Here is a 24063-nt window from a genome sequence, read left to right as displayed (position 1 = left end):
TTTTGGCATCATTGAATGCATGCACCCTCTCGGGGGTCCACTCTATCTGCTGGTCCCCTTTTTGCCTCTAAGTGCTTCATACAAGGGGTGCACAAGGTGAGCTGCCCGTGGGATGAAACAGTTATAAAAGTTTACCATCCCCAAAAACTCCTGGAGGGGCTTCACTGAAGGAGGGAGGGGAAAAACAAAAACTGCTTCAACCTTTGCAGGTAGGGGAACCGCCCCTTGAGAAAGACACTTTGTGTCCCAGGAACTCAACAGCAGGCAGACCAAACTGGCATTTAGCTGGATTCACGATCAGGCCATGTTTACTGAGTCTAAAACAGCTGATGAAGGTGCACCATGTGTTCTTCCACAGAGGGACTAGTCACCAATATGTCATCCAAATAGACGAACAAAAACGGCAGAACCTGCAGGACCGAATCCATAAGCCACTGGAAGGTCTGCGCTGTGCCTTTAATACTGAAGGGCATCCGTAAAAACTCATAAAAACCAAAAGGCATTTTGGTCTTTATGACCAAATTCCATACTGCGGTTTTGGGTACATCCATGGGATGCACTGGAACCTGATGGTAACCTTGCACCAAGTCCACCTTAGAGAAAACGGTGGCTCTAGCCAGGCGGGCAGAAAAGTCCTGAATGTGAGGAATTGGGTACCTGTCATTACTGGTTGCATTGTTAAGGCGCCGAAAATCCCCACAGGGTCGCCAAACCCCGTCTGCTTTGGGAACCATGTGCAACGGAGATGCCCATGGACTTTTGGAGCGCTGTACAAAGCCAAGATGCTCCATGTCTGCAAACTCCTCTTTCGCTAATTTAGCGGTGTCTAGGTGGCACGCTCGCGCAAAAACCGGTGGACCGACCGTAGGTATGTAATGTTCAACCCCATGCTTTGCCACGGTAGCAGAAAATGTGGAAACCGTTAAAGATGGGAACTCTGCTAACAAACACTGATACTCATCACCTGTGGCAAGCATGTTGTCGAGGGGTCGATGGTCGGGACCGCCAAGTTTACAGGAGAATGTATCAAAAGACACAGCATCTATTAAGCAGCTATTAGCAACATGTACTGTACTAATAACCTAAAAGCACACAAAAAATCTGCACCCAAAATAGGTAAAGACACAGAAGCTATTACAAAGTCCCACTGAAACTGACGTCTGTTGAAACACAGTCACCAAAACAGGCATCAACAGGCTCCGACTCTCCTTGAGTCACACCTGGTAGAAGTGCATTCATACTACAGTGCCTGGAAGCCAACAAAATCCGGTCCGCTTCTTCAGCCAGGGAGTGATAATCTTTTGTCCGGATCAGCGGGAAGCTGGCCAGCGCGGTGCGAACAGGTGGAGGAAGCTGGTGCAGAAACAGATGTGTAAAAAGGAAGGAAACATCTCCCAAGCCAAGTAATGCCAGCATGTTCTCCATCAGCTCGGAGGGCTTGCGATCCCCCAAGCCATTCAGAGAGAGCAAGCGATCAGCCTGCTCCACATCAGACAGTTGGTAGAGCCGAAGCAGATTCTCCTTGAGCAGCTGTACTTGTTAGCGGTTGGTGGGTTCCTCAGCAGACCCATCAGACGGCAGAGACGGAATCCAACGCAGCAACTACATGGAAGTACTTGGTCTCATCTGTGGTTATCCCACGGAGATGGAACTGGGCTTCCACATCCTGGAACCATGGTCCTGGATCGTGCTGCCAGAACTCTGGAAGCTTGATAATGGCAGCAAAAACAGAAGTGGAGGTTTGAGTAACGGCTGCCTGGCAAGAAACTGGGTCCAAACCACAGCTGGCGGCAGCATCTGGTGAGTTCTCCTAAAAAACATGTTCAGATGTTCGCAGGGGCGCAACTACATACTTTCTGTATGCGAACATGTAATTGATGCCCCTGAAAATGGATTTCTCTAACAAACAAGAAATGCTTTTCTTGTTTGTTAGAGAAATCCATCTTATGTTTGTGGTCATAAAATGGTTCTGTCATTTCCAAAACAGCAAATAATGCATGAATTCCCATAGATTACAAAAGCGAAAGTTGATTACTTGTGGCAACAAGATATTTGCCATCACAAAAAATCATTTTCAAAGTCACGATGGTGTAAGATCTGTGTTTGAGCTCCTGGATTGCTTTCAGTAGCTGTACAGGCAGAGTGGTAAAATACAATTAAAGTGTCTGGAATCAGACAACTCTCAAGCTAATAAAGAAAAAAGGAGAATAAAGTTTTCCCCATTTATGTCTGTTCCAGAACCAGGTGGAGGAGATTAATATGTCTCATATTTTACTGTCATGACACAGTGACAGTTGTAGCAAATATTCAAAAACTAGGAGCGCACCGATTTATCAACCAGCCAATTTATCGGTGCCGATTTCCCTAATTTTGGGAGATCAGTGATCGGCCGATTTTTACATGTGTAGCCGATATTATCTAGCTTGTGTTGAGGAAAAATGATTATTTTTAGTGCTTAATACAGTTAATCTTACGGCATGTGTAAAAGGTAATTGAACATTCTTATTTTGAACAAATTTCTTAATTTTGAACAGGTTTGTGTTAAGGATTTAAAAAGGAACCAAATGCAGATCAAAAGAGATCTCTCAATGGGTCTCCTGCTGTGTTGTCAGAGCACAGGAGGCCATAAAATTAGCATCTTCTCCAGGGCACTATCACTTGAGCCTGGAGGAGAGAAGCCTGTTTGGTTCACAGAAGATCAAAAGTCTTCCAGAACCAACATCTGGGATGGTGTAAAACTGAATACAACATAGAACGTTGAAACCACTAACATTTAATTTCTAAGACATTTTTCTAAGTATTAATAGCATGTTTTATTGAAGATTGTATTATCTCATTTTAGAACTACTAATCTAGTAAATGATGAATGTATTTGAAAATTGTACTATCTGTGACTATATCAGAATCAAATGGAAATTGTTTGAATGAAAATGTTTTGTTTAGTATTAGAAAATTGCTCAGGATTTATGCTAAAGGGGGTCTTGTGAAGATAACCTTTCCTTGAACCAAAATTACTGGATTTAAGTTTCTCCTGAGAATTTATGTAAGGAGAGATAACGGGAGAGACTTCGGATTTCACAGGTATCTGTGAAATCTTATCTCATGTTTTTCTTTGCTCAAATGACCGTAGAATCCAGGAGGCCAGGACGCAGCTGTTGGCTCTTTTGTTGAAAAACAGAGAGCAAATGGCCTTTGATCTTTGGCGTAAATTAGGGGGAGTTCTAAGTTTCTCTGAGTGTCCAAGGTAGCTTCCAGTTGGTCAAGCAAGAGGTACGCCTTAATTGAATATATTAAAAAGGAAAGACACACCTTCAGTATAAGAGTTCATGCACAGGAGTAAAAATTCAGAGAGCTGCCACTATTTTGCTTTTTTGCATCAGCTCTCTCCAAAGACGCGTCTTTGTTCAGTTTTTTTTTGTTTGTCTTTGTCTGTCTCAGGTAAAGAATGCATATCTCTGTTCCTCTGCAGCTTTGTTGTTGATTCATACGTTGCTTCGTATGGGATTAAACTCTGTAACTCTGTGACGTTAACACGCATTGTTGTTTTTCCTTGTGGCCGCACGTCGTCCGCTGAGAGGACCCGGGAGTTTGAGGAAGAGAGAGAGCCAAACTTTTTTCCAAAGTTAATTTATAAATTATTCTTCCTTAACACTTGGCAAAGGTTCTGTCCTCTTTTGCTCTCCGACGAGAAAGGTTTGACTGACAGACCGGCCCACAAAGTTATGTCTGGACATTTATAATCAACAATAGTTACCCAACTGTTGTCAACTCACCAACTTTCTTGCTATATTAAGCAACATTTTAGACCAAAAAAATTGGTATCTGCTAAAATCGGAATCGGCAGGCTAAGCTTTTTAAAAGATTGGTAATTGGCGATCGGCTAGAAAACTGCAGTCGGTACAACCCTACAAAAAATGTAAGAATGTATGATAGATGCCACAAACAGAAAATGGAGATTTCACTCTACACAAAACATTATTATTTGCTCCTAATAATTTTTCGTCCCCAACTCTTCGTCAGCCTGCACCAGGGCTGGTGCTGCTGTGGTCTCTGCAGAGCTTCCCAGATCTGCTGAGACAATGAGGACCTCTCATCAACCACACTAAAAATAGCAGCAGCTGCAGAGGGCTCACACACAAATGGCAGCCTCCCTCTAGCAGCACAGGGAACCAGATTCCTGAAGTGTGAGCATTGCATCTAAATGTCTGTTAATAAGGATAAAACCCTTTTACAACCATACTGATGCAAAATCTACTTCAGCTAAATTGTTTTAATTCGTCCAGTGGGATTTACTGTCATGTTCTGTGTTTTTCTGTGTATTTATTTAGAGTTTTCTGTGTCCCCGAGTCTTCGTGTTGTCCTGTCCTCCCTTTGATTACTCCCAGGTTTTTCTCATTCCCTGATTACCCCCTGTGTATTTAGTGTCACCTGTGTGTCTTTGTCGGGTCCTCGTCTAATGTGCTCTCAGTCCTTCATGTTGTCCTCTCGTAAAAGCAGTTGCTACTGGCGTTGAGCCCTGGCTTCCGCTCAGTCGTGCTGCCTGTGTTTTTGTACTGTTTTGACTTCATTCCTTATTAAAAACCATCAGTTCTCACTGCATCCTGGGTCTGCTGCGTCTGCCTCACCACCCTCAGCCCCGCACCGTTACATGACATTTACACTGGAATGCAACCAAATTCAGGAATCTTAACCACACAAGAAGGCCTACTTGGACTTCTGTGTATCTGCATGTTCTGAGTAAATATTAAATTATAATTATCACCTCAGTTAACTTTGTTTTACAGCTCACAGCCTCGGAGGAAAAAGGCTGAAACAGTTGACATTACAGAAATTAAATACACTGTGCACAATTATTAGGCAAATTTTAGTTTTGACCATATTTGCATATTTTTGAATTCTGTATAAACGTGAATGCTTATTGAATATCAGCTGATGTGTATTTGTTTAATGAAGGAGGGTGGGACATATGGAGATCAACACCTTATATCAAGTTGTGCAAAATTATTAGGAAGCTTCTTTTCCTCAGGCAAAATGGGCCAAAAGAGAGATTTAAGGGACTCTGAAAAGTCCAAAATTGTAAAGAGCCTTTCAGAGGGATTCAGCATTTCCTCTGAAATGTCTGGTGAGTCATCTCACCAGACCTGCTCTGGTGAGGTAACTTGACCTCACCAGAGCAGGTCAAGTTACTTTTGACCTGCTATTTCTCATTAGTGGGTTGACAGGACCAAGCTGAGGAATTTGGTTAATGCATCGAATCAGATTCTTGTGTTATTTCTGAATTATGATGTAATACAAATTTGTAATAGAGAAATTATGGCATAAATCCCTGTCTCCCTGGCATAAATTAACTGCTAAAAATTTGAATCAAACGTGAAGCTACCAGGAACCCATTATCTTCCAGAGCTGTCATATTCCACAACTGCAAGGTACCGTAAGGAAGGCTGAAACCCGACCACCACTGAACAAGACACAGAAGTTGAAGCGTCAAAACTGGGTCAAGACAGATCTGAAGACAGATTTTTCAAAGGTTTAATGGACTAATGAGATGAGAGTGGCTTGTGACGAATCAGATAGATGTACCTGTGGATGGATCAGTAATGGGCACAGAGCTCCTCTTCGCATCAGATGCCAGCTAGATAAAGGCCAGGTATTGGTATGTGCTGGTATTATTAAAGATGACATAGTTGGACCTTTTCAGGTTGAAGATGATCTCAAAATCAACTCCTGAACCTACTGCCAGGTTTTAGAAGACACTTTCTTCAAGCAGTGTTACGGAAAAATGTCTGCATTTTTCAGGAAGACCGTGATTTTTATGCAGTACAATGCTCCATCACATGCATCAAACTATTCCACTATGTGACTAGCCAGTAAAGGCCTTAAAGATGAATGAATAATGAAGTGCCCCTCTTCCTCACCAGACCTAAACTCCATTAAAAACCTGTGGGCCCTTATTAAATGGCAGATTTATGGTGAAGGAAAACAGTTCACATCTCTGATCAGTGTCTGGGAGGCTGTGGCTGCTGCTGCACACAAAGTCTTCAACAGATCAAGGAGCTGACAGACTCCATGAATAGAAGGCTTATGACTGTTATTGAAAAGAAAGGTGGCTATATTGGTCACTGAATTTTTTTTAAAATGTCAGAAATGTTTGTCAATTTTGAGTTGTATGTTTATTATTCTCACTTTAATGGATGACAATAAACAAAGGAGATGGGAAAATTTTCTGTTTAAATTAAGTTGTGTAATATATTTGCACACTAAAAGTTGCCCAATAATCATGCACTCTTAGATATTGTCCTAAGAAAGCCAAAATCTCACTTTTACTTTCTGAAATTTTCAGGTTTGAGAGGTTATTAACATTTTGTATTGACCAAGAGCGCTGTAGTTCAACAACAGAATTAATTCTCAAAACTACAACTTGCAGAAGTTGTAGTTTTGAGGATCCATCCAAGGGTGTAAATCCCATCTCATTATTGGGGGGGGGGGGACCATAAACAGGAAAATTTCTTAAGACCAATTTTGTGGGGGTGTGGGGTGTCAGTGTTTTTAAACCACATTCAAGCTGCAGGACCAAAAATTACAAGTAATGCACATCAAACATGTTTTATTCTCAGTAAGCAAATTATTGAGAAATAAAACTAAAATTCAAATGTTGCTTCTATGAGTTTTGTTCAGTCTCACTCTAATCTCTGCTACACCTTTGCAAAAATGTAAGGTTCTAAATAAAAAAGCTTTAATGAGTAACTGTTCTTAATAAAATTCCTCATAAACATTGATTTATTGGAATGGCTCCCAATACAAGTTATGGGCTATTTAAATTATAACTTGTTAAGTTGCTGTATTTTTAAGCCTTTTTTAGTTTTGACGTCCTGGATGAAAAACCAACAGGTACTGTACATAGAAATGAATATCTGGAGAATATTATAACTTAAACGTAACACTTAAAGCACGAGAGTTTATATAGAAAAATATTCAGATTTTATTTTGTGGTTTTAAAGGCTCCCGACTCCACTAGGGACAAGGATGTTAGAAAATGGATGGATGGATGGTTTTAAAGGCTCTACATTGAAGACAGTGAGAAATAAAGGCACAGCTTTAATTTTTTTTCTATCGTTCTCTCTTCTGTTCTCAGCTCCCACCCAGAGCGGGTCCACTTGCTCAACCCCTCCCTCCCATTTCAAACTCTTCTAACTAAAAGTTAAAGAGCTAAATATAAATAAGAAGCTTGCTACCTTGGACAAAAAAAGCTTAAGTCTATGAAAGCAGTGCAGCAGTTTTGTTAATGAGGCAGCGTATCATGGTTCAGCCTAAGTAATAAAATAAACTGCAGTCCAATTTTTATTGTTAATGTGTTTCTTCTTATTGAGCAGCGAAAGTAAATAAAAGGTGTTACATGTTTTTTGCTTTAAGTATTTACTTACTGAAGGGTTTATGTTTGTGCTGCAGAGCCACAGTTAACTCCTCACTTCAGCGGCTCTGACCAGCCTGTGCCTCGGCCCTGCTGTTGCTCCTCCCACACTTTGGATTGAACTATTGTTCTAATAATGGTAGGGGGGACCTAAAAAATTTTTTTTTTTCCTGAGATAAATGGCAGATTTATTTCGTTCTTTGTTTCTTTTGCCTTTTCATATTGACATTAGTTAAATGCAAATGTTTCTTCAATGATTATTTTGGGGGGGACAATTCTAGACTTTTCCAACATTGGGGGGGTCCAGACCCATGGACCCAGACCCTATGGATCCATCACACTCTTAGGTATATATATGTTTTACAAACTTTGTATTTATTCTATAACAATTGTGCACAGTGTAGTTCCTCTAAATGTGCCTTCACCAACTTCTGGTCAGGTTATGCTGGAGTGTCAACCTGGCTGGCTGGTTGACTGACTGCCTGGATGGATGAAATATCTCCACAGCAACAAGCTGGAATTCTTTTCAAAAGATAATTTGGGACTGAATAAACTTCATCCTGTCTCTGTGCAGTTTACCTAAGCACCAAGATGGCATGAAGGGATAGAAGTTACAGTTACTGCTCTGTATCAAGGAAGGTAATCACAGTTTTGGCCAAGGGGCGTAAAGTGGAGCAGGGCAAATCATACAACACTTGAGATTTGCTAGTTTTTCATTCGTGACTTCACTTGTGTAAGCTAATCATGTCATTGTCACATGAGCATCTTGAGTGGCAGGATAGCAAATCAGAGAGATGACCCATCCATCCATCTATCCATGTTGCGCCTGTGCTGGGTCACTTGGTGGGGGTGAAGTGGTGGGGCAGTACTGGTAAACATCCCCAGGGTTGAATAGCAGAGATGTGCAGTACACCCTATCTAAAATATCTCACTATCTTCAACTAAAGTATATATCTTTAAAATTGATGGAAAATATAATGCTATTTTAATACGTGATCTGTAACATTACATTTTTGTAAATGTAATGTGTCTTTTTATGTAAACTCACCCAAAGTACAACAGCTGATGCAGCATGCTGCTGATGCTAATGGGGTTCTCAATAAACACAAACTACAATTCAGCAAGAATTCTGAACCGAAATGCTCAAAAGCATCATAAAAGCCAAACTGTTCTCTGTCCTCAACTCTTCCCAAACATGCTGATTCCATTAAGAGTGAATTGATCTTCATCAAACCTACCATCTACACCAAAACAGCTGCATAAAGTTCTTAAAGGCATCCATGATTAATTGTAATAGTAGACTTTACTTGAGGAATTTTATTTTAGATGTTGAAACAAGAGCGGGAGATCGACAGGCGGATTGGCATAGCGTCTGCTGTACCGGTCTGTCATGGTGAAGAGAGAGCCGAGTTAAAAAGAAAAGCTCTCGATTTACCGATTTATGGTCATGACCGAAAGAACGAGGTCACGGATACAAGCGGCCAAAATGAGTTTTCTCCGTAGGGTGTCTGGGCTCTCCCTTAGAAATAGGGAGAGAAGTTCAGTCATCCGGGAGGGACTCAAGAGTTGAGCCGCTGCTCCTTCACATCGGGAGGAGCCAGTTGAGGTGGCTCGGTCATCTGGTTGGGATGCGTCCTGGACGCTTCCCCGGTGAGGTTTTCCAGGCAAGTCTCACCGGGAAGAGAAGCATAGGAAGACCTATTACACGCTGGAGGGACTGTTTCTTGGCACAGATGCTTCTCCAGAACAGATAAATGAAAAGATTTAAAATTGTTTAACATTTAAATATAAAATTTTGAGGAGCTGGCCAGTTTACTTTATAAAAGTTCATAGAACAATCTTCATAGTTAAGATTGTTTTGTTGCCATAGCTACAATCTGATACCGTGAGTCTTTGAGTTTATCTCGATACATCTCAGGAAACGATAATTATCACTGATTGAGGTGCCCCTAAATCAAATTCTGCTCAAGGTTTCATACAACCTTGAACTGGCCCTGCATAATGAGCTAAATCCGAGTATTTCTCTGCTGGATACAAAGTGACAAACGGGAGATTTAATAAGTGCCGTTTTGGTTGCTGTTGGGTAAATTGTACATATTATGAAATATTTGTTGTTTCATGTGCCTTTATAATGTTCTTGTCTTGTATGCCTTTATTTGTTTCATCTTAGCATAAAGAAGGTTTCTGTGTTGTTGAATTACTTTGATTCCTTTCTCAAAAGGCCTCTGAGGAAGAGCAGAGACAACTGTTTTCAACATGGTTATCGCTCAGCAGAAACCTCTGCATCCTCGACCTGTTAGATAGCTATAAAACTGTTGCCATGAAGAGGTTCAACTTGCTCTGTGTTATCCTGTGTCTGGAACAGAATAATCTAGTGTGTAGATACCATGTGTTTTGTTAGTGACTAGCATTTGTGTTGCAATTATGAGAATGAAGTGTTTTCCCCACCCCTTTGAGACGCTCTCTGTAACAGGGATCCTAACAGCAATAAAAAGGGAGAACAGACACATATGTTTTCAGAACGTAAGAGATGTGTGACTGAAAACATATCTCTGGCTGTTCTCCTCACGAGTACAAAAGAATCTAACTCTGTCTCTCTTGTGTTTGTTTAATCTGTCTCAATAGGTGTTTAAACCTGACAGTTGCCCAAGCTTTATGGGACGAGATTTTCCTGATACAAGTTTTCCGCATACTGCAACTCTGCCTGAAAGCTTTTGATCTGACTTTCATGCATTGTGTTGCTGCAAAAAATTTAATAAAACGTTATACATAGGGCTGCACAGTGGTGCAGTTGGTAGCACTGTTGCCTTGCAGCAAGAAGGTCCTGGGTTCGATTCCCAGCCCGGGGTCTTTCTGCATGGAGTTTGCATGTTCTCCCACTAACGCGTGGGTTCTCTCCAAAAACATGACTGTCAGGTTAATTGGTCTCTCTAAATTCTCCCTAGGTGTGAGTGTGTGTGTGCATGGTTGTTTGTCCTGTATGTCTCTATGACAGACTGGCGACCTGTCCAGGGTGTACCCCGCCTCTCACCCGGAACGTAGCTGGAGATAGACACCAGCAACCCTCCCAACCCCATTAGGGACAAGTGTGAACAGAAAATGGATGGATGGATGGACCTCTGGTAGAGGACCCGAGCTCAGAGGATAAGAACCACCCGCGGTGGGTGAGAAGGGAATTTTTATATATATATATATACACTGCGTACCAGAATTCTATGCAGATCGGTATTTTTGCTCTAACTGGAATAGTTTTCAATTAAAATTCGCAAAACTTGGCATGATATATGGCAATACTGACACATGCGCAGATCTAAAATTTTAAGCTGTTCTGTGCAATGGTAAACAAACGGCAGAAATTGTGACGATATTTCGTCTGGTGCAACGTGCCAACTTTATATGCAAGATGGGATGTGGAGGTGCTTTGAGTCAAGCTGAGAAATCTAAAATTATTCAAAGGCTTCATAATAACATATCTACCTTGGAAATAAGCAAAGAATTGGGCCGTGATCATCGTACCATCAAAAGATTTGCGAATAACCCCTAACTTTTCAACGGACGTTCTGGCAAAGGGAAGATTCGTAAGAAAGCACCTGTTTCGCATCGAGAAATGAGTAGAATCAAGAGAGAAATCTGCCGTAACCCTCTTGGAACCAGCAAAGAGGTTTTTGAAAACAGATGTTCCAGATGTACCCAAATCAACTTGATGGTGTATCCTGAGGAAGGTTGTGGAAAACCAGAAGTTCGCCCACCATTAAAGGATGTTCACAAGAAGAAGAGGATGGAGTGGGCAAGAAATCACATGAAAGTCCATTTTCAAACAGTTTTGTTCACCAGCGACCCTTGATGGACCGATGGATGGAAGAGAGGATGGTATTGCAAGGAGGGTCCACGTCCCCATCGAATCAGGCGTCAGCAAGGAGGGGGTGGTGTGATGATTTGGGCGGCAATCATTGGAAACGAGCTGGTAGGACCATTCAGAGTTGCAGATGGGGTGAAAATGACTGCCGAACTTTACACTGACTTCCTCAAGGAACACCTGGAACTTTGGCACAAGAAGAAATTGTCATTCCGGAAAAATATGGTATTCATGCATGGTATTGCCCCATCCCATGCTGCGAGGCTTACCAACGAATATTTGCAGAATGTTTTTGCGAAGCATGGGAAAATTATGGAATGGCCAGCCTGTTCACCAGATTTGAATCCCATCGAAAATCTGTGGAGCATCCTGAAAAGGAAGCTTTACACCGGTGGGAGGCAGTACTCGTCCAAGGATGACCTCTGGAATGCCGTTCTGACTGCTGCCAACGACATCTCATCAGATGACATCGGAAGTTTAACATCTTTGATGGACCAAAGGCTTTTTTCTCTGATCCACAAAAATGGCAATTACATAAAACACTGATTGTACCAAGAAACCTTTTTGACTATGTTTGCTCTGTATTATTGTTGTTTTCACATTAAATGTTCCTAATCTAATAAATGTTTTGATTTTCCGTCCTCACTTTGCCACATTTGGCACTTTAACACTGATTTACATATAAACATGGCTCACTCACACAGACTAGATATTACCAAAAAGGTTGCCATTTGCATACTATTGCTCCGATCAGCTTGAAATTTTAGATCTACACATGTCTTAGCATTGTCATGTAACATGCCGAGTATCGCAAATTTTTATTGAAAACTATTTGACTTAGAGCAAAAAGACGGATTTGCATATAATTCTGGCACGCAGTGTATATATTCATATAGATATATACAGTACAGACCAAAAGTTTGGACACACTTTCTCATTGAATTCAATGAGAAAGTGTGTCCAAACTTTTGGTCTGAACTGTATATATAATAAAACCAGAATGCTGCGCGACTACGAGGCTAGTGTGAAAGCTCCTTCACGGACTGAACCACCACTCCACTGACGCAGTCTAACCGGTGAGCACATCATTAAACTTTATCAGCGCAGACACGTAGGCAGTGTTGAGATGTAAACACACGTCGCACATAATGCTTTGTTCACAAAGATATACCATTTTCACTGCACGCATAACACACACCTCTAAAAGAACACATATATTAGCAGTTCACATTGAGCTTCGGAAACAGAGCAAACACGGCTTCCGATTCATACCTTGATGAATTCTCCAAAGAATCACGAGTTCTCACAGGGGGTTGACATAAACAGGTGAGCCTGTGTTCAGTTTAGGGTTGTTGTAAACGAATATTTTAGTAATCGAGTAATCTATCGATTATTCTTATGATTGAGTAATTGGATAAAGAAATGTAATTAAATATTGGTAAATCTGGCATAACACCGGTGTTACTATTGCATATCAATATCAGTCCAATTTTTCATTTTTGTGCATCCCTAACAGTTACTTTTATGTAGTTTAGAAAACTAACCTGTAACAATAATAGCTCACTTTCTAAGTTAACCAGAAGAAAAGTGATACAGAGATCTGAAATTATATTCAATTTAATAATAAAAAGGCAGGCTCACAAATATGCTTATAAAAAATGTCTATGATCCAGCTTTTAGTTTATGTAGTAATCTTCAGTCAGTTTAATAGATGAATTCTCACCTTGCCCCATACCTGTCAAGCTTTGGGTGTTATAGGTACTGGGGTTTTTATTTCCGTTTATTCGTAGGTTGGGTTCCTTTTTTCACCCACTCAAGGGTGCCAGAGGCTGCCATCCCGGTTGCTCATCATCCATCTGCTCGGCGGTTCAAGAGGAGCTGACCGCCACTCATTAAACTCCTGAGTGTTAACCTGCAATGGTAGCCAGAGCCACCGAGCATAAGCTTGCTAGAGTCTGTCTGAGTTTTCTCCCGAGTAAACCATCTGTTGCTTATTCACTTTCAGGTGAAGCCCTCGAGACACTGAGTCCCTTAGTCCCTAACCCTAACCCTACCCTAACCCTGTTTTCAATAAATAATCTTTATCTGATCATCTGTCCTCCTGTCGTGTTCTGCATGTGGGCAAAGAAAGTAGAGCCAAACATGACAGAACACTCAGGCCATAATCCTAGCCCAGCAGACGCGATAAGGAAGACTTTATCTGAACAACACTCACTAATACAGTCTCAGGAGTCTGCTCTACAGGAACTGAGCGCTTGCCAAGCCAAAACCAATCAACGCCTGCTCGAATTAACCACTTTCTTGCAAAATTCTGTTCCACAGCCCCCTGCACCCGAACCAGTCGCTGCTCCGGATCCAGATCCATCCCATGTTTTCGGAGATTCGCCCGCCGACTCCTGAAAGGTTTTCTGGAGATCAAAGCAAGTGCAAGGGTTTTGTATTACAGTGTTTCATAATATTTAATCATTCGCCACAAAGTTTTTCACATGATAGCTCAAAGATTGCGTACGTCCTGTCCTTGTTGTCCAGCCGAGCCCTAAGCTGGGCCGAGGCCAGATTTCCCACACCTACCAGTTATAGTTGCTCTTTTGATGAGTTTTTAAAGAAGTTTAAACAAGTTTTCGGTCAGGACCAGGATACAGCCTTTAAGCGCTATCTGTCAAATATTTTACATGTTCTGATGCGATTCATAATTTCTCTTTTTGTTTTGTTGTGTCCATCTTTCTCAACAGTAGCCTACCTAACAACCTACCATATCTGGGATGGTCTTATTCCTCTGTCCATTGTAGGTTCAGTCAATCAGCTGTGGGACATTTGCTGCCTAATGTCAAATTATCATGGGCCTCTTGATTTAAAAGGAGACAAACCAGTACAGAGCCTCCATGCTCCTGCAAGTCACACTTCTTGGATGAACACTCATTACTACAAAAGCAGCTGTGTTATAATTTTATATACAGTAACGTCGGGCCACTTTTTTCAGTAACGAGTAACGTAATGCGTTGCTATTTCAAATCCAGTAGTCAGACTACAGTTACTTATCTAAATCACTTTGCGTTACTGTGCGTTACTATTTTCTTTTGTTATTTAATCGTATTTCCTTTACGCGTCATGTCGAGTGACCGACATCTGTATGCGACAGAAATGTAAACAATGGAGGGAGATGCGCATTTTGTTGGTGGAAAAACTGGAACTATTTTGAGTTTCTGTCGCCAAGTCCGATTATTATAAGCGGCTTTGGGCTTTTTTTTTTTTTTTTTAAGTCGCTCGCAAATTTAATGAGTCGCGGGTTGCGCCTTTTTGGGCTCGTTTTTGAACGTGAAGTTGCTCATTTGGGCTTGGAAATAAGCAGAGACTCATAATAAATCCCAGAATTGGTTCCTTCATTAAGGTAGTTTTAGTCAGGCTCTCCCTGTCCATCATTTCCCGGATGATCCGCCCCGCTGTGTCTTTGTTGATGTCAAGTTAATATATTACCCCTGAATGACGTCGAGCTTCGCAGTAAACTGCAAACATCGAGACTAATTTGAACAGCGCAATAAACGTGAAAACAGCCACGAATAAACATGTCCGTAGTTGCCAATAATTATATTGTTGCCAATAATTATATTGGTAACTTATAACATTATAATTATTAATATTAAGATAAGTGTCACAAATCTGTGCAGCCATCCGAGTTGTGGAGCTGCAGGAGGAGCTCTGACACCAAACGCAGGGCCGTAACGCAGAACCTGGAGGCTGAGACAAAAACACACATGAATTACTCACGTTTTTTTTTTGTACTGTAACCATTAAAACATTTCCCCTTCAGTTCAACCTTATAAGTGGAAACACATTGTTGATGTTAACATTATAAAATAACTTACAATTAAATATTGGCATAGATCAATGTAATTTTCACAGCGTTGTTGTTAGCAGCTGCTGAAAGTAACTAAAAGTTACTCTTAATGTAACTTAGTTACTTTCCAAATCAAGTAGTCAGTAATCTAAGTTGTTTTTTCAAGGAGTAATCAGTAATCCGATTGAAGTTACTTTTTCAAAGTAACTATGCCATCACTGTTATAATATTATATATATATATTTATAATTATAAATGAATCAATGTTGTGTAGAGTTTTGTAAATACTATTGTAAATAGCTTCTCTTGAGTAATCTGTATATGTGCAACTTTTACATTCATGGATCTTTTTGTAAATTTTACACATCTGGCAACAAAGAAAGTGGAGGAGACGAAATGCTAAAATTAAAGCTTCCATTGTGGAACAAAAAAATAAGGTGTGTGGCAATTTCTTGCAAACATCTATGTAATAATTTTACATATATATATATATATATATATATATAACACAACCATAATTATCACAGTTAACAATTTAGGTGATTGATAGAGAAAATGTATTTAGAAAAGGCATATCAATTTTATTTCAACATTATGCACTCAGGGTTTACAACTTAAGAAGACATCCATGTAGTGTCCTTGGCAGGTGCCAGTCTGCAGTGAACCGGTGCAGGACAGAGGCAATGGTAGACTGTAGTGAGTAGTTAGAAACAGAAGTCCCACCATGTGATCCACAGGGCTTTCCCAGCTGAGCACAAACATGACATGCACTTCATTTCCACAGGCACCACAGCAGAATCAAGTGTAACCTGTTAAAGGGGATATAAAAATTTTTTATTCCTATGTTGTCATCAATTTTCTACTTCCAAGTCTACAACAGCAGCAAAAAAAAGTAAAAGAAACTTAATCCTGTAACATGGGATGAGCGTCTTCCTACTTGAGTTTGAATTCTCAGAACATGGTGGAGTAGCGGGTATGTGGCATAACTGTCAAGTTTTGGACTTGAGACTAGGGGTAATGTCGCTACTTAACTGGTGGTGAAACTAGCCTAAGACGTGGGGAGGGGAGGGAGTAATACGGAATATTTACGATCATGGATTGTACGTGACAGGTGGCAACCCCAGTCTGTACTATAAGAATCTGATTAAGATTAGAGCCTAAATATGTTCTATTTCTAAAACAGATAATGTTAGCCAGCTAACAAATTACTATTGCTATCCTAGCATATCAACTAACAGCTAGAAAAAAACAAAACACGTACCTTCATAGTCAAACAGGTATCATTCAGAGAAGTATTTGTCCAGTTTAGAATATGTTGCTGAAGAAAATTTGTTTGCAAATGGTGATATATCTTCAAATCGTATTTGTGGCAGATGCTTTAGAGTCCAGAAACTGGATAAACTCCACACACCGGAACTAAAGCTACACTGCATCGACTCATAACCGCCATTGTCTGACGTCATGTGAAAATGGTCTATTGTTCTTTGTACTTTTACAAACTAAACTTGCCAGCTCCTTAAAGTTTTACATTCAAATGTTAAACAATTAAAAATCTTTTAAGTTATGTATGCTGAAACCATTAAATCAAATTTAGCAGCATTGATCATCTCAATAAACAAATGTTACATTTATGTATCTGTGGTCTGTATTAAAATATTAGCATTATGGGCCCCTGAAGTCCTGGGGGGCCTGATGGAGCCACTGACTTAATTTGGATTAAACAGAAGTGAAAATATTTAATATTCATTTTAATTGTATTTTTTGATTTTGTTGTTTTTAAGACAAATTGTGAGTTTAAACAACATTTCACTGGCAATGTTTTCCCGTAACATTTCCAGTAATATTTTTACATTTCCTACTTAACATTTTTTAATACAAAAACACAGTGGACCACTTTGGCGCCCTGACAGCAAGTTTTCTGGGGGGAACCCTGTATTTATTGAGCTCCATCAGAAAAAATAAGAATTATGACAAACTATTTTATTTACGATTAATTTATAAAACCGACTAGTTTGTGTAAGTAAAATACTAGACATTTCTTAAAGAAAACTGGATTCCGATCCAGAAAAACACAACAGAACCCATAACAAGGATCCAGGTTGCAATAGGCTTTGATCGTGTGAATATACCTGTATAGTTAGCACTTTGTTCCATTGGTGATTTGGTGATCAAAGCAATTTCTGCTCAAACCACCACACTTAATATTAACTTGTACAGAAGGGGAGTTAAATTGTGTGTCAGTAACTTGCTAAGATTATATATATTTCCCCACATAGTTACATAAATGTCAAAAGATCCTTCAAGGTCCAACTGGCTCTCCAGCAAATGTTGTACTGCACCTGAGAGTGATGATTCACACATGAGTGAATCAAGAATGGGACTCGCTGCTCAGCTCTCTGACAAACATGGTTGCATTAGAATAATAGTCCACAGCCCACCTGCAGCAGTGATTTCCATAAGGAAGCAGTCATTTACTAGCCATCAATTCTTAACAGAGAACTGTGATCTTGTGCACTGAGGAAACAGCCATTGTCTAATGATGAGACAGAGATCTGAGCCACCCCCTACTCTTAGGTGTCCATGATGTTTAACATGATTACAAGCCACATGGTAATCCGTTTGTCACCGGTCTGAACCCCCGGAGTATCATGGTTAACTTTACAACATTCCTTCATGATGCTTTATCAATCCTGGTGATACCAATTTTCCACATGTTATGATGACATGACTTCAGTAAAAACAAAAACGCCCCGCTTCTGTGTGTGCAAAAGATCGACAGACAGTACCCAGACACCCACAGAGCAGTTTCAGGCAGCTGCTTTATACCCTGCGCTCCTCCATGGGAGGCGCCTCCCTCCATCATGAGTACGAGGGATGCTGTGAGGAGGACCAAGATAATGGTCCTCCTCGCGTCAGCCCTGGAGGAGCCAGAGGCTCGGTTCAGTCGCTGCTAGCATCAGGTTAGAGAAGCAGGCAGAGCTCGTACCGACAGGTGCCTCGGCATCATTACCCCGCCATCCCACTCGATAAAAGCCCATACCAACAGCAGCCACGCAGCCTGAAGCAATGAAACGGCCCCGAATTAACACATACGGTCGTTTAAAAAAAAAAATAAAAAAAAAATAATAATAATAATAATTCACGACGGAAAGCATCGGATTGGAGATTCAATCAAGAAGATACAGTCAGGGTGCTCGGAGACTGCCGCGAGCCGCGGCGTAGTGGTGCCCAGGCTCGCGATTTTCCCTTTGATTTGCACGCGCGTGGACACACTCACCTCTCTGCCATTTTCCCACCGGCTCCTGAAATTAATCAGCAAGAACATACAAAACGCCCTCCATGTTGGTGAAATTGCGGTAGCCGCAGTCACGGAATCACTTCTCCTAGACTAGTGTCAAGGCAACGGCGGTAAGTACGCAACATCCATTGGTTACTTTCAAAGTAAGAGCTTTTCTAATGACCAATTTTCATAGACATGAGACTAGTGTGTCATAGGAGATTTAACTTTTTTTGTATTTTTATCTTTAGTAAATTCGGTTAACCTATAAAAATCTACAATTTTTACCATTTTAACGTGAATATGAGCAGTAAAATTGTTCGGTCAAACTTATAGTGTAAATGTAGTAATATCCCACCATCTGGATATGGTGGGATATTACTAGAGAATCTATCTGTAGTAATTAAAAATTAAAATGATCGGACGACCATTTTACCTGCTCATCATATACAAGGGCTACAGTCCTCCGACCCTGTAGCGTTGGGGTTGATTGGTTTGATGTTTTTAAATTAATGAGACGAAGCAACCAGATCCCTGCTGTGAAAGTTTTAATAAACGTGATAAAAGTGATGTACTATGCAGATGTCTCATCATACAACATAAATAGATAACTTCTTTATATTATTTATTTAACTTTCATATCTATTAACCGTCTCATTTAATTACTGGACTCTCTCATGTTAAATTTGCCAAAAGAACAACAGATGAATTAGTGTTTTAAATCAAGTTAGAAATACTTAGAAGCAGTGATTACGGGGCAAAAGGGTGGAGGTTAACATCTGGCCAGGCTAACTGGTTCCCATGGAGACCACTGCGAGAGGGAAGGGTTTACATCCCCCGCAAACAATTCCAGCATTGCGAGCAGACAGCGGACACAATTAAATATGACCAGTCTTTAGACTCCCTGATTTGTCCGGCCTCTTCTTTAGATTATGCTTCCTGGAGTGGATCCCTGGGGAGGCTGCTTTCCTAATGATTCCGTTTGGAAACATCGCTTCGTCCAGCCGCAGTGGGGACGGAGAAGCGGACCTGCCTCTGCAAACACTGATCTTAATCTTTGCTGGAAATACTGCAGCCATGGAAGGCTCGTCCGGTACAGTCGGTGGATGGATCCCTTTCTGGCATTGCTCGGATGTTATGCGTTCTGCAGCTATGTTCGCTTGATGGAAATAGTCCAGACATGCTTTTTCCATTTAAAAATATCCTGGGAATAATTGAGCATTATTTACCTTAGCCTGTCTTTTGGGCTGAGTTGCGCTTCATGATTCAAGCTTTTACCACCACCGAGTTGGATGATACTGTGATTCCCTATAGTTTTCAATTGCAGTGCAAGGTCTGCGAAAGAGAAGCAAGCTGAAGCCAAAATGTTTCATTTAAACAGCCTGCTGCGGATTTCCAACCGATCATTTTTGGTCGTCATATTTCTCTTCTCTATGTCCACCACCTTCTTTACTTTATTTATGTGGCCCCAGGAACAGGTTAGTAGTTAACATCTGTCAAAGCTACATGGTCTTATCGGCAGCAAACAGCAGCACTGCATGGTTCAAAAACAGAAACAGAGTGTCTGGAAATAAAGTAAAACTTCGGTTGTGTTGTGCGACTTTACAGTATGGAGAGTTGAAAAGGACAAAATTAAATAAACGAATACACACTTAAATAATTAAATGTAACACGAAATAAATTAAATGTTTAATTATATGTTTAAATGATTTACTTAATTGACAATTTATTAAATACATGATTAAATCATTAACATGCAAACACAACAGCCGATAAATTAAATGTGTATTTAATTATTTAATGGTTCCTGTTTCTGCAGCATCAATTCAACACAATCTGTTTATCTCCACTGGTTTGATTAATTGCCAGCTTCTGCATTCATTGAGAATTCTTGATGAGAATTCATGTTAAGAAAAATAAACTGGATCAAGGCGGCCATGGAAAAAGGTAGAGTTTGAATCTAGTGAACCATTTTTGCGATGATGTGGCCAAATGTCTTGTCATCTTGGAAATAAATACAGACATATAACCACCAAGCAAACTGCTCACCTCCTCCCAGCCAATCAGTGCCTCTGTGGAACTGACCTACTGCTGGAGCTCCATCTTCTTCCCAAACTGCATTATCATCTGAAAATCAAACATGAACCTCTCAAATATCAAAAAATAATCAACTTCCCTTTTTCCCTGGACCATTACTTCCCCATGTGCAATTTCTTAATCCTGTTCTTCATCCCAAATAAGCCTTTTCAAACCGTAATTGTTCCAGAACTGGAGTCTCAGTATGACACAGTGAGATTTTACTGGAATCTTAGAAAATACATATTTTTTTTAGGAAAGAACATCATTTTATTGTGTAGACTGTTCCAAGGAGAGTGAAAGGAAGCATTCTGCACATGTACACTATATTGCCAAAAGTATTTGTTCACCTATCCAAGTGATCAGAATCAGGTGTTCCAATCACTTTCATGGCCACAGGTGTATAAAATGAAGCACCTAGGCATGCAGACTGTTTTTATAAACATTTGTGAAACTATGAGTCGTTCTCAGGAGCTCAGTGAATTCCAGGGAGGAACTGTGATATAATGCCACCTGTGCAACAAATAGAAGTGTTTGGGAACAAGAACAACTCAGCCACAAAGTGGTAGGCCTTGTAAACTGACACTTACGGTACTTGTCCGACTGCATTGTATTAATGTAAGGTTTGGTGGAAGGAGGATTATGGTGTGGAGTTGTTTTTCAGGAGCTGGGCTTAGTTCAGTGAAAGGAACTCTCAATGCTTCAGCATACCAAGACATTTTGGACATTTCTATACTCCCACCTTTGTGGGAACAGTTTGGATCTGGCCTCTTCCTCTTCCACTATGACTATGCACCAGTGCACAAACAAATGTCCAGAAAGACATGGATAGAGAGTCTGGTGTGGATGAACTTGACTGGCCTGCACAGAGTCCTGACCTCAACCCAATAGAAGACCTTTGGGATGAATGTTCTGACATACTGATGTTGGTCACGTCCAACATCAGTACGTGACCTCACAAATGCACTTCTGGAAGAATGGACAAAAATCTCCATAAACTCTCCTAAACTTTGTTGTTCATCCCAGAAGAGTTGAAGATGTTCTAAGCTGCAAAGGGTGGACCAACGTCATATTGAACCATATGGGTTATGAATGGGATGTCAGTTAAACCCTTATGTGAGTCAAGGGAGGTGAGCAAATACTTTTGGCAACATAGTGTAGCTATATTGCCAAAAGCTACACTATATTGTAGTGTAGCATTTTCATAAAATAGGTTTTATGAAAACTTGATACCTCCAACAGCCAATCTTTTTGCTTGCTGTTCTTAATGTGAGATTCTTCCTCTACTGAACAAATGAAGTCTAATTTGAGGTTGATTCTTTTAGAGCAACATTATATTTCATCAATAAATGTACTTCTTTCTACGGATGTCAGTAAGTATGGGATAAAATATACAATAAGCATAAATAGTGAATTAAGTATACATTTCTGATATATTTATTAACACACATATTTGGTCTTTCCAACAGCCAATACATACTACTTCATGGTGCAGGCCCAGGGCTTAATACCTGGACTGTGAACACCACGTCTCTGGTCAAGAGGGCCCAGAAACGTTTATATTTCCTGCGGAGGATGAGAAGAGCACACCTGCCCCCGCCCATCCTCAAGACGTTCTACAGAAGCACCATAGAGAACATTCTGACCAGCTGCCTCTCTGTGTGGTGTGGAGGCTGCAGCGCCTCCGACTGGAAGAACGTGAGGAGAGTGGTGCAGACAGCAGAGAGGATCATCGGGGCCCCCCTTCCCTCCATTCAGGACATTTCATCCCAGCGCTGCATGTCCCAAGGCCGAAACATCGTCAGTGACCCCTCACACCCCCACCATGGACTGTTCAAATATTATGCAAATATTCTTCAAAAAGTGTTTCACATGGTACTGTTTAATAATTTTTTACATATATTTTTTATTAATATGCTGCAAAAGGCAACAAATTGGCTTTCTTTTGGACCAAATTCCTTTGAAGATTCAATTGAAAGTGAAAATTTAATAATGTAAATATGCATGGTTTAATGTACACTAATAAATGTGAATGTTCTTCTAATGCTTTACGATCAGTGAACGGCTGAACAGTTTTTATTCAGAATGGACTTTTTTTTAGACATATTCAGTTATTTATTTCCTGTTGCAGTAATCACCAGTGTTGTATAAAGTACTGAAATCTCAGAGTCAAGTAAAAGTATAAGTACCTCTCCAAAATATGACTTTGGTAAAAGTCCAAGTCACTGACTGAAATGTTACTTGAGTTAAAGTCTTAAAGTATCTGAAACTTCTTGTACTTAAGTATGGAAATTACTGTAAAAATGGATGTACTCAAGTAATGTAATGAAAAGTACAAGTAAAAAGTAAAACAAAGCAAATGCAGTTTGAATGACATTTTTTATATTTTGGTAAACTTGTCAAATACACTTAAAATAATGTACCCAACCAAGTGCAGGCAAAATTAAACCTGCTAATAGATATACCTGCAGGCATCATTTAGTTAAGAAAATTAGGTGCTTTTCCTATAGCACAAGGTTAACTTAACCTGCTTTACAACTGAACCAGCTTCTTAGTAAACCCTCCAGGACAGAAAATACAAAGTTTTTGTAAGCCTTAAGTTTTCCCTTCAAGTAAGGTCAGTGCTGAAAATGAGAAAAATAAATAGTACAGAAAATGCGGCCAACATGAAGAAAAAGAGCTGTTACGATTACTCTACTTCACAAATCAGTGAATCAGTCAATGCTACAGTCAGTAGGTGGTGCACACAACTGGTCATTATGCAAAAGAAAAAAAGAATTGGGAGGGAAATGCAGCTTATTGGCATCTGTAAACCTGGTTTTGAACTTGCATGCCTTTCCTATATTCGTTAAATTTAGTCTAAATTGCTATCGCTATGGCTTCTGTCCCCCCTTGAACAGAGGAGTCTAGGTAGCCTGCTACAGTCAACATTAGGCCTAAGCTAAATACACCACGTGTGGAACTGAAACAATGCCAAACAAAGTTCATTTATACAGGTAACGTTATGCTCAAGATTTCACAATAGTGTCTAGTGACCAAGCTATAGTTACTGAAACAGGAGGATTATAACCATTTCATAAGACGTTACCTCGATGTGTTTCTTCAAGTTGGACGGGGAGTTTTTGTAAGATAGAATTTCCACATCTTCGGGCAGGAATAACATAAACTGCATGCGGTACGACGAATCTTTAACACCCACGAAAGAGTGTATTGTGTTTAAATAAGGCCATGGGCTCTCATCACCAGCTGGTGGTTCCCCTGGAGCCGTGGCCGACGTAGTTGCAGTCGTTGTGGTCTCCGTCTCCTCCTCCATGTGTCTGCTGCTGATTGCGAGACTTGCTTTGTGTTTAATGGGAGAAGCGAAACAGGTGTATCCTATTGGTGGTGATGAACAAGCCCAGGCAAGCAGGCTACCGACTTTGTTCGGTAGCCTGCTTGCTACTTGCTAATCAGTAGGTGGGATCAAAACACTTGCGTTTCTCTCTCTCTCTCTCTCTCTCTTTCTCTCTCTCGCTTTTTTGTAACGAGTAACTAAACCACACATTGAAAATGTATCGGAGTAAAAGTACGCAATTAAGTTCGGAAATATAGTGAAGTAAAAGTGAAAGTCA

General features: G+C 40.4%; 1 protein-coding gene across 2 annotated transcripts in view; it reads right to left on the bottom strand.

The window, feature by feature from the left end:
• LOC102226457 (rho GTPase-activating protein 39-like) overlaps positions 1-18501 on the bottom strand; it is a 92941-nt gene extending 74440 nt beyond the window's left edge. The window contains exon 1 of one of the 2 annotated variants that reach the window (XM_023339618.1): positions 18377-18501. In XM_023339618.1, the coding sequence (XP_023195386.1) occupies positions 18377-18387 (11 nt within the window). In that variant the 5' untranslated portion in view covers positions 18388-18501. Of the gene's footprint in view, positions 1-14016; positions 14054-18376 lie in introns of those variants that run through there. The other variant, XM_023339619.1, reaches the window with a different exon arrangement.
• Between the last annotated feature and the right edge of the window lie 5562 nt (positions 18502-24063).

This window comes from Xiphophorus maculatus, chromosome 9 (genome assembly GCF_002775205.1).
Source record: "Xiphophorus maculatus strain JP 163 A chromosome 9, X_maculatus-5.0-male, whole genome shotgun sequence".
NCBI classification, from domain to species: domain Eukaryota; kingdom Metazoa; phylum Chordata; class Actinopteri; order Cyprinodontiformes; family Poeciliidae; genus Xiphophorus; species Xiphophorus maculatus.
Note: the sequence above shows the minus strand (reverse complement) of the source record. Positions and strands in the feature narration are given on the sequence as shown.